Source organism: Aedes aegypti, chromosome 3, assembly GCF_002204515.2.
Source record: "Aedes aegypti strain LVP_AGWG chromosome 3, AaegL5.0 Primary Assembly, whole genome shotgun sequence".
Taxonomy (NCBI): Eukaryota; Metazoa; Arthropoda; class Insecta; order Diptera; family Culicidae; genus Aedes; species Aedes aegypti.
Window position 1 is genome coordinate 221,445,958 of NC_035109.1, and position 15,894 is coordinate 221,461,851.

The 15,894-nt window shown below is 38.4% G+C and overlaps 1 protein-coding gene across 4 annotated transcripts in view; it reads right to left on the reverse strand.

Annotated features, from left to right (window-relative positions):
• Positions 1-13,203: 13,203 nt before the first annotated feature.
• LOC5578194 (calpain-C) overlaps positions 13,204-15,894 on the reverse strand; it is a 100,298-nt gene continuing 97,607 nt past the window's right edge. For all 4 annotated transcript variants that reach the window (XM_001656786.2, XM_021850192.1, XM_021850193.1 and 1 more), the window contains 4 exons: positions 15,508-15,619; positions 15,253-15,443; positions 15,058-15,190; positions 13,204-13,547 (listed from right to left, as the gene is read on the reverse strand). In XM_001656786.2, the coding sequence (XP_001656836.1) occupies positions 13,521-13,547; positions 15,058-15,190; positions 15,253-15,443; positions 15,508-15,619 (463 nt within the window). In that variant the 3' untranslated portion in view covers positions 13,204-13,520. The remainder of the gene's footprint in view (positions 13,548-15,057; positions 15,191-15,252; positions 15,444-15,507; positions 15,620-15,894) is intronic.

Here is a 15,894-nt window from a genome sequence, read left to right on the forward strand (position 1 = left end):
ATGTCTTGAAAACTGATACTTGATAGAGATTCAAAATCGTGACCTGAAAACATGAGATAGATATAATTTACAAAAGTAATACTCTACATGGTGTTTCTATAACTAATAAGTGATAATATGACAAACTTTATTTTACGAAATTGTAACAATATTTTTTTAATAAAAATCATTTTTATATAAATGTACCTATGCGGGGTGACTTGCAACATTTTATTTCTAAGCAATTTAGAGTTTTATAAAAGTTAAAAACTTTTGTGTTAGGTGTACTTTATAATTATAAGAGTAATAATTCATTCATCAAATACAAACACTCGTTAAAAATATTATTCAGTTATGATATTGGACCTTGATGATTTAACGCCTCTTTTTCCCATACAAAAATAGATCAATTATTTTCTTACTAAAAGGTATTCATAATGCTCTTGTACTGGTTCGAATGCTTTAAACACATGAATAACAATACTTAACAAGTTTGACTAATAAAAAATATCGACATTTTGTTGGCAAAAACTAAATTATCATTGAGTGTTGCAAGTCACCCCGCACAAGGACATTTAAAAAATTTCACCTTTTCGATGACTTTTGATATGACAAAATAATCCGATCCAATCTTTTGTCATCCCATTCTGTGGGCGGGCCGGCCATTCAAAGTTCTACGAGGAATTTAGATTTTTAGATGACGTTTAGATCATGGTTTTGGTTGATTGAAGTTGAAAAGTGTTGCAAGTCACCCCGTTCGACGGTATATGATACTCGGCATAGTGAGGACTGTTCATTTTATAAAGTGGACACTTTGTTTATGCTTTTTATCTTTTTTATTTATTGATAAAATCGTAATCGGTTTTCTGTGTATCGTTGACCTATTATTCTAAAATGCTATGAAAATATAAAATCTTTAAAAATGCTTTTGGTTGAAGAGCTAAATAGTTTTTCCAAAAACTCTTAAAAAAAAGCTGTCCGTCAATGTTTAACATTATTTTTCGCAAAACAAAAATCCTTATTTTTATGAACAAATTGTATGTTTGTATCCTTTACTATTCTACTAAAGGTAAAGCTTTAAAAATATCAATTATATTCCACCATTCTATGACACTAGGTAACTTTAGTGATTTACCCATTTATGGCCAAATTTGCTGATACACCATCCTTTCACTCCCAGCAAAAGAGAAAAGTAAAAAGCGTGTTCAAAACTAGTTTGGATTACTAAAGAAACTATATTAGTATAAACGAAAGCTAAATCGTGAGATTAAACTACAGTCTTAAGTATAAATTTTACTGTTTATGGTACTTACTTGATACTTGATACTTGATGGGCTACAATTCGCTACGATGAATCTGCGCCGAATGGATGAGTCTTCTCCACTGGGCTCGGTCCTGGGCCAATCGCTTCCAGTCGCCCTGAACGTTAAGTGCCCTTAAGTCCTCCTCAACCGCAAAAAGCCATCGTGTGCGCGGCCTACCACGAAGTCGGCGGCCTCGTCCGGGTTCTCTGTTGAATATTATCTTTGCTTGTCGTTCTTCCGGCATACGGGCAACGTGACCAGCCCAACGCAGCCTGCCGTGTTTTATGCGCTTGACAATATCCACCTCTTTATACACTTGGTACAACTCGTGATTCATGCGACGCCGCCAGATGCCGTTTTCTAGTTTACCGCCGAGTATTGTTCGCAGCACTTTACGTTCAAACACCCCGAAAGCTCTCCGGCCGACTTCCTTCAATGTCCATGATTCATGGCCATAAAGGACAACCGGAAGGATCAGTGTCTTGTATAACGCGAGTTTTGTTTTCGTTTGCAGGCTACGGGACTTCAGCTGGTTACGGAGCCCGTAGAAAGCCCGACTCGCAGCTGCAATACGTCTTTTCACCTCGCGGGTAACATCATTATCGCATGTCACTAGTGTTCCAAGATACACAAATTCTTCCACCACTTCAAACTTATCACCACCTAGCACCATTTCGCTACCACTAACACGTCCGGACCCACGTTGACCACCAGCTATCATGTACTTCGTTTTTGTGGTGTTGATCGTGAGCCCGATTCTCGCTGTCTCCCTCTTGAAAGGCACGAACACCTCTTCCACTGCCCGACGGTCAATCCCGATGATGTCGATATCGTCCGCGAAGCCAAGGAGCATATGAGAACGTGTGATAATGGTACCGCTTCTCTGCACACCGGCTCTCCTGATAGCACCTTCGAGCGCTATGTTAAACAGCAAGTTAGAAAGAGCGTCACCCTGTTTCAATCCATCTAAGGTTACGAACGATGATGAAATCTCGTCCACCACCCGCACACTTGATTTTGATCCATCAAGCGTTGCACGAATCAGTCTAATCAGCTTCGCCGGAAAGCCATGTTCGGACATAATTTGCCACAACTCGTTTCTCTTCACTGAATCGTACGCTGCTTTGAAATCTACAAACAGATGATGAGTCTGCAAGTTGTACTCCCGGAATTTATCTAGGATTTGACGCAGGGTAAACATTTGATCCGTCGTTGATCGGCCCTCTCGAAAACCAGCTTGGTATTCGCCGACAAAGGACTCCTCATACGGTCTCAATCTGTTGAACAGAACTCCAGACATGATTTTGTACGCCGAATTAAGGAGTGTTATCCCTCGGTAATTGGCGCACTCCAGTCGATGCCCTTTCTTGTACAAAGGGGAAATGAGACCTTCCAACCAACTGTTTATGGTAGTTTTACTAAAAAGTCTCATACTTTTAAAATCATGTACGCATATTTATCGATCTACAGCAAATTGTAAACAGTTTTCTCCGAATTTTTCAATTGGTAATCTCAGAATAACATATTATGAAAATAATATGTGGAAAATAAAATCGATTTTATTACAGCAGTGTTGCCAATTTTGATGATTGTCAATGTACTTTGATAGGTCTTCTAAGAATAAAACAATTGTGTTTCTGTTGTGCATTGAATGTGACGTGGGGACTTACTAAGTAATTCTATGAAGGCGTAAGTTATTTTTCATATTAATACTATATTAGGACTTCCGTCATGACGTACTTTTACACAAAAAAATCTACTCATATCAATTCCCATCAAATTTAAAAAAATTTCTTTAAAAATATACGGGAAAATTGATTTTATTATATCTGTAAAATTGTTGCTTAAAAAATAACTTGATTTTTTCCATCAGGCTTCTGATTGATGATGCTTTCGAAGAACAAGCCTTTTTTGAAAATAGAAAATATAAATTATCGAATTTTCCAGCCAATTTCTTACAATCATTGATTTTGATAACCTCAAAAAATCGACCGATCTAATCGTTGTTCCATATTCGTGTGAAATTTAATTATTTTGGAGAATTTTTATTATCACAACATTGTACAATACTAGTCGAACAATGTGCAAAAAACCGATTGAAATTTCATTGATTAATAAGAAAGATACAGCATGCACAAGGTGTCCACTTTATAAAATGAACAGTCCTTAGCGGCCAAGTGCACGGAGTGCCTAAACAAATAAAATTAAGGAATAATAAAAAACGGCATCGGTCACTATCTTACGATCATCGGATAAGAGAAGAATTGTGAGTGTGACATATTTTTTAACCCATATGCAAGTCCTCCTCGAGCATCGTCCACGTTTTATGCCCGTAGAGGACTACCATTTTGTACATGATACATTTGGTGCGGGTGTGAATCTTTTTTGACCGCTGCTTCTTGTGGAGGCCATAGTAGGCCCGACCCACTGATGATGCGCCTCCGTATTTCATGGCTAACGTTATTGTCAGCCGTCTGCAAGGATCCAAGGTAGACGAACTCGTCGATCACCTCGAACGTATCCCCGTCTATCGTAACAATGCTACCTAGGCGAGCCCTGTAGCGCTAACATGCTATTTTGTCTTGGCGCTAACATGTACTTTGTCTTGGCCGCATTTACCACCAGTCCAACCTTTGCTGCCTCGCGTTTCAGGCGGGTGTACTGGTCTGCCACCTTTTCAAATGCTCGGCCGACAATGTCCATATTATCCGCGAAGTAAACAAATTGACTGGATCTCGTAAAAATCGTACCCCGGCTTTTGAGCCCGGCTCTCCGCATAACCCCTTCTAGCGCAATATTGAACAACAGGCACGAAAATCTATCACCTTGTCGTAGTCCCACTCCCCGGTGGGATCCAAACGAATTGGAATGTTCGCCTGAAAGATCTGGTCCGTTGTCGATCGGCCGTCTACGAAGCCGGGTTGATAACTTCCCACGAACTCGCTTACTATAGGTGACAGACGACGGAAGATGATCTGGGATAATACTTTGTAAGCCGCATTTAGAATGGTGATCGCTCGAAAATTCTCACAATCTAACTTGTCGCCTTTCTTGTAGATGGGGCATATCACCCCTTCCTTCCACTCCTCCGGTAGCTGTACTTTTTCCCAGATTGTGCCTATACAAACAAATGGCCAGCCTCTCCGGGCCCATCATTATGAGTTCAGCTCCGATACCATCCTTACCAGCAGCTTTATTATTCTTGAACTGGTGAATGGCATCCGTAACCACCCCCAAAATGGGGGCTGGTTGGTTTCCATCCTCCACAGCACTGACGAAGGCATTTCCTCCGTTGTCCCGACCTTCATTGCAAAGCGTCTTTATCATCATCAGTGCTTCCGGAGTGAGAGCTGTGTACATTTATTATGCTGAAGTTGAAGAACCGGCCTTTGAGTCTCAACTTGCACATTCTCCCATTGATCGGCCACCACCCGATCACGCGCCTCTGCATATCACCCATCACTATGAAAGCTGTTCCCAGCTCGTCTGTGTTGCCACACTTCCTGCAACGCTACGATGCCGAATCCACGGTCCTTCAGCACGTCGGTGAGTATGCGTGTGCTCCCGATGAAATTGAGAGATTTACAGTTCCACTTACCGAGTTTCCAATCACTAGTCCCTTTACGTCGCTGTGGTCTTCGCCGATTGTCCCGGTTCGCATTCTCTCGTTGATTTTTCGTTGCTTGATTTTTTACTTACGGCTGGCTTGCAGGGCCTGACACCAATCCCCTAGATTTCCGGAGGATCATAGTGCGCAGTTTAGCTTAGATTCCTTCTCTGGCACTCGGACGATAATCAGCCGCCCCTGACATGGGGAACAGACGCTGTTGTGAACCACTCCTAATAATTCAATCGACTTAACTTGGTCCAAAGCGAAGCTAAAACAATACTTCCGCACATTATCTTAAGATGGAAAATTAGGTACCATTATCCGGGGTAACATTGATCATTTTTCTGAATGTTTCTTCAATATTTCGTTTGAAAATGCAAATCTTGCAGGTTTTATATTTTTAAAACAAGTATTGCCACTCATAGCTTGAGACTATATACTGTATTTTGTTTATTAAAAGATTTAAGCATGTTAAAAAAATGTTTTAGGCGATTTTTCGTTCCTTACTTAAATCATGGCCCCTGAAGCCAAATATGAAGGCCAAACGCTTACAAGTCATTTACTTTTTGAGTTATTTTAAAATTAAAAACACCTCGAACCTCGGAATACGCCTAAAGGTAGGCAATTTCCAAAGGGAATTTTACATTCTTAACAGTAATTCGGTAATGTTGCTTAATTGAGCATACTTATAAAAGTTTTGACAACGGAATCGTTTTTAGCGATGTCATTTTTAGTAAGAATCATATTTTCCTTGCTTATATCGTTTGCAGAACTTATGTGAGACATGAATCTTCGGTAGTGTCATCCTAACCAATCAAAATCATTATTTCGAAAAGTTGACAAATTTACGCATAAGGTAAACGCAATTTTCACAAAAATATTAACATTTATTAGCTCATCAATATAAGAAAGAGAAGCACCATTCATGATTTGAAAATGTTTCATCAATAAATGATAATACGAACTTTTGATGAGGTGAGTCATTCCGATCAATGTTACCCCGCTGATCAATGATACCCCGGATTACGGTAATTGAATATATTAGTGAAACTAGCGCATAAGAAACTCTCTGTAACGGTCTACAAACATGATTGACGACAATAAATAAACAACATGGAGTACAGACGCTCCAGGTTGGCTGAAGCGAAAGCTACAGCAAACCCACCCCCCCCCCCCTTCCCTGTCAGCATACGATCAAAGTTTCCACCGGGGTTGGTTACCAGATCTTCCCTAAGGTTACTCGTACCCCGGCCAGTATCACGAGGAGGTAAGGATAGGCGTTGCTGGGCAAGAGGCTAAAGACCACACAAAGGGGTCTATTTTATTCCTGCAGGTACGCGAGGTACCAATGGTACGCCATGCCCAGCCATTTACCAACAAATGTTAAATCCCATATACGGTGGCGTCGCTATTTTGATGCGGTGATTGCCGAAAGAGTTACCTTAATTGATCCATTTTTGTAGGTCGAAAATCCCTACCGAAAACCTTTTTTTTGTTTTTTAAGGGGGAAATCTGCAAACAGACCCCCTGAGAAGATAACTCAGGGAATGCGGCGATGCCGCACCAACGACGATCCGCTAAAACCAGCCCATGCACTGTACTTGAACGATTTTTTTTGGACTGCTTAAGTGGTGTACAGTGCATCGACATTACCATTGGCCTCAGATCCTTATCTCCCCGGAACTACCTTACGGGGAGGGGCCAGTGCATATAGAACAACACATGTAGCAGAAGTAGCCTAGGCAAACTGCTTCTCCTAGCCGACTTAAACAATGTTACAAGGGACTAGCCTCGGCAGGGCTAATCCTCTGCAGCCAACTCTTGGTCGGCGCGCCATAGGGGCGATCCATTAATTACGTAAGACAATTTTCGGGGGTTTTCAACCCCTCCTCCCCCCATGGTAATATTTTTTGTATGAAAATTTAAAATAAATTGTATGGCGCGTAAGAAATCTCAAACCCCCCCCCTCCCCCCATAAACTTTTACATAATTAATGGACGGCCCCATAGGCGCTGGACACTCGGCATCCGCACACATTCTCTCTATTATATTGTCGGGGGACGTGTCCCCTCCGCATGTAGCAACAATTAAACGGGGGCAATCGAACACGACATGCTCCGCTGTTCCTCCACACCAGCACAATTGGGGCACGCAGGAGATTCTGAGTGCCCGAACCTATGCAGGTACTGTCTATAGCAGTGACTCCCAAAGTGGGCAAATTCACCCCCTGGGGGCGATTTTCAAGCTCAAGGGTGTAAAACAGATTTTGGGGGGTGAAAAATCCAGAAAGGGGGCAAAAAGGCTAATCTGAAAATAATTACTCAAAATCTTTTTAGGACACACATCTGAAGGTTAATCAATTCCAAACCTAACTAATTCCAGAAATATTTTACCTGGGGTCGATGAATTTCCAGTCAGGGTCATTTTGAAATTATGATAGATTACAATTGTCAAATACATGTTATGCATTCAGGTTTTTTATTATCATGTGAGTTTTGAGAATGATCAGTATTGGAAATTTTCACAAGGCCGGATGATTATTCACAGATAACAGTTAAATTACAACATAATTTGAATGCACAGAGTAACTGAAAATTTGCAAAAGTAAATATTTTATACAAGGATTTTTCTATGTGGGAACTATTAGGTTAGAAAACTAATATTTCTTTCATTGACATCCAGCTTTTTACAGGAAAAAATCTACAGTATCCATTTTGAAGTTTCGATTGCACTCATTCATTTGTCTTTGCTCATTCTCCTATCATTTCTTATGGTACAAATCATTTTAGAGACAAATTTTTCTTGGTGTTAGGAAAAATCCCCATTTGATATATTGCATTAAAATATGAATTCAAAAACATTCTAGATTTGCATATATTTGTTTTTAGATTGAATGAAAAAAAAATCATTGCCAGAAACGTCAAACATTTACAGGGCTGTTACAAAAATCTTAAAATCGTATCCGCGAAAATCGCGACTGGATAAATTCGATCCGCGCCTAGAAACACCAGTCCGCGCGGAAAAAATCTGTTTCATTGACATTTTCACTATTCATTATAAAAAAATGCGAAAACGTGCATGATCAAAAACTAGTTTTTAATGATAGTTTAAGTGAATATTTTTGCCTTATCTTAAAGTATCTACCATTGAGCAAAACAAGTTGTAGAAAAATCTAATAATTAGAGTTTTACATCGGAAAAATCGTATTCAACAATATCACTCGAAATGTATTTGTCATCAACATTTCAATATATATTTTTTTGTAGAAAATCGTGCAATTCGATAAATGGTAGCGTCACTACAAGCAGAGAGGAGGCCTAGTTTGCAACTATACTTAACACAATTCGATATGGATGTGGAAGATATTGAGTAAAAATGCCATTACTCTGATTATTTTTTTCTTAAATTCTTTAGAATTTTAAATTTTTGGGAACAATTATGCATTTTCTTCTTAGTTTTAGTAGAATAACTTCAAATCAAAAATTGTTGACATGCCAAGAACAGCCATAATTAGTTTGTAAAGGTTTTTTTGAAATAAAAAGTAAATTTCGAATTTTTAAAACTACAAATTGAACTTTAACACTTCACTTTTGCAAAAAAAAAAAATAAAATAAAATACTAAAATCACTTGTAAGGCGAGCAAATACCTTTAAAATCTAATATGTGTTGCTTATCTTGACAGATAGGCCTATTTCGTCTGCGACTTACAGACTTCTTCAGTGTCGAGTGCTCGAACGCTGCATGCTTATTAAGTCGAGCACTCGACACTGAAGAAGTCTGTAAGTCGCAGACGAAATAGGCCTATCTGTCAAGATAAGCAACACATATTAGAGTTTAAAGGTATTTGCTCGCCTTGCAAGTGATTTAAGTATTTTATTTTTTTTTTGCAAAAGTGAAGTGATAAAGTTCAATTTGTAGTTTTAAACATACTCTAATAATCCCTGTGTAGTGTAGTTCGAATTTTTGCCCAACACAGATTTTTACCAAGATTTTTGGAGGTTGATTTAAGATAAAAAAGATTTTTTCAACCTAAAACACAGATGGAATTCGAAAATAATGTGGTAACACTGCTTGCTAGGGCGGCGGTGATATATGTAATCGTTGCTAAGTGTCCTTTGATTACCAGTGCTGGAAAAGTTCGCATCACGAAGCAGCTCACGAGTGTATACCAACGCATACCAAACATCACAGACTCAGGAACTGGCTAGGTGTGAGTAAGCCCGCACCCGTCTGCTCGGGAGAACATGTCAAAAGAAGTAGCAACAAGCTCGGGAGCGTTTACTCGCGAGTAACCGAGCAAGGTGTGATTTATTATGGTTTTGACAGACAAATTAATTGTATAACCATCATATCGACAGCAAACTACTAGGCTGGTTAGCCGTAAAACCACGATTCATTATTAAAAACAAGTATTTATCGAGCAACGGACTCATGTTCCGTAACCGGTCGTTTGAGAACGTCGCGACCCATTGGAAGCCCACACAATACACGGGAAAAAATTCTGTAGTAAAAATTACTATTTTAGCTGACTACGCCCATTCTTGAAACTACCATGCAATTTCAGACCAATTTACTATGTTTACAGTACATCTCACCACATTACTGGTACATTTGACAGACATAATTTACAACAATCTGATTTCGACTACAGACATGGTAAAATCAAACGCATTTCTGGTCTGCTGAAAATTGCCGGTGCGAGCGCTTAAGTTAACCCCCTAAAATGGTAGTTTTTACCGCACAATTTGTTTGCGTGTAGATACCTCAGCTAGCGCAGTTGCTGGCTAGTGTAGTGTGCTATTCCTATACACGGGAAAAAATTCTGTGGTAATAATTACTATTGTAGCTGACTACGCCCATTCTTGAAACTACCATGGAATTTTAGACCAATTTACTATGTTTACGGTACATCCCACCATATAACTGGTACATTCGACAGAAATAATTTACAACAATCTGATTTCGACTACAAACATGGTAAAATCAAGCGCGTTTCTGGTCTGCTGAAAATTGCCGGTGCGAGCGCTTAAGTTAACCCCCTAAAATAGTAGTTCTTACCGCACAATTTTTTTGCGTGTACCTAAAAAACAATGCGCTCTCGGGCTAGGCATTGGATATATATAGAAAGCGTTGTGTTTGGATGGGCATCTAATTCTTCCGAAAGAGGTGCACTTTGCGAAAGAGGACCACGTGATTATTGAGCTGAAATCGAATTCAGGTTAACTTCTGCGTTCATGAGTCCTCTCATGGCGTAGTGGTTAACGCGCCCCAACTAGAGATCGGGGAGTCGTGAGTTCGATACTCACTGAGAAGACGTGTAACTTTTTCGCAAATCTTCACATCAATTTGTCCATCTAATCCAATTGCAAATTATATGTAATGTTTAGCTTTTCGGTAGTTGTTAAACTTCCACTCGGCTGGTTAGCCGTAAAACCACGATTCATTATTAAAAACAAGTATACTAGTTTGTAGTCAAAAGCCCTTGAAAACCATAAATCTCGGAGGGGAAGCAGCATTTTTCCCAAAAGCACAATATGACTCTGAACAGCTCCGAACAAGTTTGCGAATCACTTTTAGCTTCAGTTACTCGGGAGCCGACAGATGCGAGTAAACCAGCGCTCTGACGCTCGGGAGCGTTTGGTTTTGTTTTTGTTCCAGTTCAGAAGAAATGTTCGTTACTTTCCATCACTGTTGATTACTTTGTGTTACCGCATTTGGAGGACGTTTACTCAACATTTGCATCTCAAATGCAAACAGCAATACATTTTTTTCAGTAATATTCATTAGTCATTGGCAGTACATGCCCGTTCACCTTAAAATGCACTTTGAAGCACAAAACCAAAAAAAACACTTCTTTAAACTATGTTGAGTCCATATTACGCACAATGTATGGAACCTTAAAAGGTCCCTCTTTCTGCTTTTAAATTTGTTTTTAATCCGCCATGAAACAATTTTCCTTTCGCGTTCACTTTTCAGCTCTTCTGAGTTCAAATTTTTGAACTGATCAATGTTCAAGCCTACTTGATCTCTTTTTCAAAAAAAATTGAACTGGAACGAAAACTGAACGCGTTCAAATGCAACACTGGTACATATTGTCTGTTTCATTCACAACAAAACGCGCCGCCAACTTTCGAACAGACTGAAAAAAAAAATCATCGCCAGCAAACCAATCAAAGGATGTGCTTTGCTTTTGTGTTGGCAAGACTGGAGAAACGTCAAATGCCAGAAAATAAATCAAAGGAGGTGATTTGCCATTGTGTTGGTAAGACTGGTGTGACGTCAAATTCGCAGCGGTTGCTTGGCTGGCGACGAATTTGGCGACGGTTTCACCGGCGTCATATAGAATATTCAACTTTAACATGCTAAAACTTTGTTCTCCTTTGAGCAAAACGCATGAAATTTTGACAGAGAACTCTAACTGTCTTCAAATTTATTATCACCAAATTTGTCATAGTACTGCACACTAAGAAGAAGCTAATATTACGTACGTAACGTAAGTTTGATGGCATTAGAAATTAAAAATACGTCCTTCTTGTAAAATTACATCCAACGTGACTAAAATTTTTTTGTGATTCGAATAATCTTTAGTCCATTATGACGGAAAGTTACGTCATTTGTGACTTAAGTTTACCTAATTTTACTACTTGCTTCAATATGTCGGGCATATATGACATAAATTTCAATGATTTTTTCTAAGTGTGTTCAAATTTTTCTTCACTCATAAGTGTTCAACAATTTCTTCCAGAGTTACAAATTTATAAATTTGGCGATTTCAACAGATGCTAACTTTTTAACTGGTGTGTTGTGGTGGTGATTTAATCGTTGTACTGGTTTTCAAAGCAGATCGTAAAACAATTTTATGGTGATCAGCTTAAACTGTAAAAGGTTTTATTTAGTTATATTTACATTCACTATTGCATTAATTATACATACAATTTCCAGTGTTGCTTTCTATTAACTTCAAGTAATTTTTATCATTTAGATTTACAATGCTCTTCACTGACAAAACTCCTAATTTGACTGCGGAGCTATATATTGTTTTAAACTTTTCTATAGATGATAAGATTTCATAGGGTAACCAACTATGACTGCAGCGCCAAAACTCAGCCAGAGTGTCCGCATATTATCCGCACAAATTCCTACATGGTTTCCTGATTTCAGATATTTGAAAAATTAAGCCAAATGAGCGCCATTTTCTAAGATTTTTGACGAGAAAGAAATGAAAATTTTCTATTTCCAGTTTAACCTATTTAACCAAAAACCTACCGATCGCCGTAAACACAAATAAAAAAATAAGATTAGTGTCATTACGAATTTAGGGAAGAACGATCTCTTGATTGCTTAGCGACCCTCGAGAAATATGACTTCAAATAAAATGAGAATGGTTTACAAATAAAATGTTACTGTTTTTTATATTACCCTGAACAAAATTTTCGATATCAGTGACTATACTAACTGAACTTTAGTGCTCTCAAAAAGAGACATGATTTTTTTGTTTTAAATAGAAATTTTCTTATTATGAAATCACGACTGTATGTATATTGCTGTTTGCATTTGGGATGCAAATCTAGACTAAACGTCCTCCAAATGCGGTAACACAAAACAATCAAAGGACACCTAGCAACGATTAAATAAATCACCGCCGCCCTAGCAAGAAAAATCTATCTTTGACATCGCATTTCTTGTAAAAAATCTTACCGCATTTGATATTTGCATTTCAAACGCACACAGCAATATAACTGCAATTTTTGTTGCATGATTTGGGAAATCCGCGATTTTCGCGACATAATTTTATTCACCCGCGATTTTCGCGCTTGGCTGGCCAAATCCGCTACAAATCCGCGAAAAACGCGAAATCCGCGAAATTCGCGCCTGTTGTAACAGCCCTGCATTTCTTATTTACAATTTCTGAAAATTATTGCAGTAATTTTAGAAATAAAACATAAATCAGTATGAAATCACCGTTAACGAATCATCCCCCAACTACATCATAAGTTGGCGCCTATGCATATATTACATTCAAAAAGTTTAAACTGGGCCGAACTTGTATCGAAAACTGATTCAGCATCCTATAATGCACGCAAAATATTGTTAAATTTGCTATTATAAATTGCAATCTACCTAATAATTTTGGAATATCGATATTCAGGAAAATGTTTTTAAATGTACTTAATAATTATTGTATCATGATTCGGTGGATATGCGATTCGAAGACAATAGACTCAAATAACGAAACTGTGTTTATAAACTCTAGAGGTGGTAAAATGGATTATTTTCTTTCATGGAAGCATTCGTTCAAGCTAAACACAGTGTGTTTGAGAATGTCTAATTTATTTTCCATTTCAACTGTATACGACCGTAACAATCATTCGTATGTTGATGAGCAAATTCGTTTCTCGATAGGTTTGCACAAGCGGTTAACACAGGCCTACTTATTATTTTCGTTTTATTTAAAACAAAGTCAACTGGTTTTTTATTCTATACAAGTATCTAGGTATAACCTTATTATTATGAACGGTATTCGATGTACGTTGCGTTGTCATTTCTTACAAATGCATAACTGTCGCATTTCCTGGTGGACTCCACGCGCTTAACAATACATTTTTTACACTATGATGAACGGTTGATCAGCACATGAAAACTGATTTTATAAACTGTAAATGCAAGAATATTGTTATTATTGCCTTCTTCGTGAAATATAATTAAGCATAAGCATAAGCATAGCATAAGCATAGATGATCGTACAATTCGTAGTTGCTACTCCGTGATTGACCAGACCAATCGAAATTGCACAGAGAACCAATGAATGGGGCTTGGGACTAGCGAACCATTCTCAATGTGCACAATTCGAGAGTTCCCATTTTCAAAAAGTCAATAACGGCGCCGGCCACGTCCTTACGGTCATCGGGGAAGGGAAGGAATGTTTGTGTGACAACCATTGTTACCAGAGACCGAGATCACCTCTGCATCTCCATGATTGTCACAGGATGGGGATTTAGTGGGAAGGGATAAAAAGTTACATGTTCAGGATTTACCTTGGTAAGTAATGTGATCCATGCAACCCGTACCTGTACTGTGTTATAAAATTACTCGAGTCAAAAACGTGCCGTCATCATTGATGGCGAACTATACAATAGTTTAGGTAAGTATACAAATATAAAAAGAAGCAACAGTGCAACGCCGTCATTTATAATGACGGACTGTTCACAGCTTTCGGATAAATTAAAAAATGGTTCAATAGGATGAGCATATTTTTGCTTGCTAAACGTTCCACCTTATTTTTTCAATTAATTCTTTCAATCTTCGGAAGCTCCTCTCAGATGTCAAACTCGCAAAAACAAGGCTCTCACCCTATATGTTTGAACCAGCATACTTCTAAAAATGAATTAGTTTTACAATAAAAATAATATCGCGAGCACATTGCATTCCTTCTCTTGCCGGAGACCAGCATCCGCGCTACATCCTCACAATCAGTAGCTCTTCATCGATGAAATTATGTTTTTTTATTCACTGCAAGCTGTTTTTTCCCGCAAAAAAAACATAAGCTTACGATTGGCGACCGCGACCATTTCAGCTTAAGTGTTAAAACAATTTCATCTATAGAATATTTCAAAAGCTTTAGACTACGAAACAAAACACGAATCTCCCACGAGATATAGTTAGCTAAAACACACGAAAAACCGCTTCTTACGTGCAAAATTAGTCTGCATCAGCTGCACTTGCCCGTTTGCGGTTCAAACAGATTTCTAACAAACTGCACTACGAATCATCGAGAAAAAAAATCTCAAAAAACACAGTTTGCTCGGTAACTTCCGACGGCCATGCGAAAGCCTACACGCACTCCGTGCTCAAAAATCTAATTCCCTTAAAATACATACTCTTAAAAAGGAACAAACTCACCAGATGCCTGCCTCCTGATATTGTATTCCGGCCGAAAATCCAACACAGTATTATTTCGGAAAGGAATTAAAACACGCAAGATCTTTACGTCTCATCACTATTAATCACTACCGTAGAAACTTGCGAAAATTTGTAGTTCGCTCTTCACTGTTAGAAAAACCAATCAGCCAAAACTGAGTTTTAGGCATCCGAAACGTAAATTACGTGAAATCGAGCAAAAACGTGACAGAAAACCCTCTTCGTGAAATATAATTGAACACTAACCTCAGTCATGCCCATGCTGATCACGCCATCCTGATTTGTGTCCTTAGCTTTGAACAGTTCAAACGCCATCGTTAAGTGTAGAATGGCCGATATGAAGTCAGAGAGTCTAAGAGTGCCGTCTCTCCTCATATATCTGTAAAAATACAGAATAAACACATTAGATATGGTCATTAATATGTTTGTTCAATTGATTACCTCAGTATTAGGATAGACAAAATGTCCGTACTCAGTTGGAAACCAACATCGTAGAGAGCATCGCGGAATCGTTCTGCTCGCAGTATCCCGGACTTTTCTTTGGTGTGCATTTTGAACACACCCCACCAAGTCTTCAGGTTCACCATAAACTTATTGAAATCGTTGAAATTGATTCGCCCTCGATTGGTTTTCTGAAAAAAAAGTGAAACCGTTGATATTTCTGTGTAACTTTTAAATTATAACGGTGTATCCTACATCCATAAGGCAGACAACTTGCCGACACACTTCCAAACTGGCACAGCTCCGAATGTAGTCGTTGGGAAGACATGCTTCCAACAGTTCTTGCAGATCAAAACAATTCAACGTCCTGGAATTGAAAAATATGAGAAAATATTTATTCACTTAGTGCGATACAGCTATTCATGCAAAAAGTTACAAAAAGATGATTCTGATGAGAAGTATTCAATCCTTCGGTAGTGTCGCTTGCTACTCCAGGATCTACGCGTTCGCGTCGATGTTTGTGTAATTTATTTCTATAAAACTAATACCGTTTTGATTCATATTACGGACACTTAAGGACTCAGGGAAATATAACCCAGCATAGAGCATACAAAATAAATCATTCTGTATGATTCCTTTACG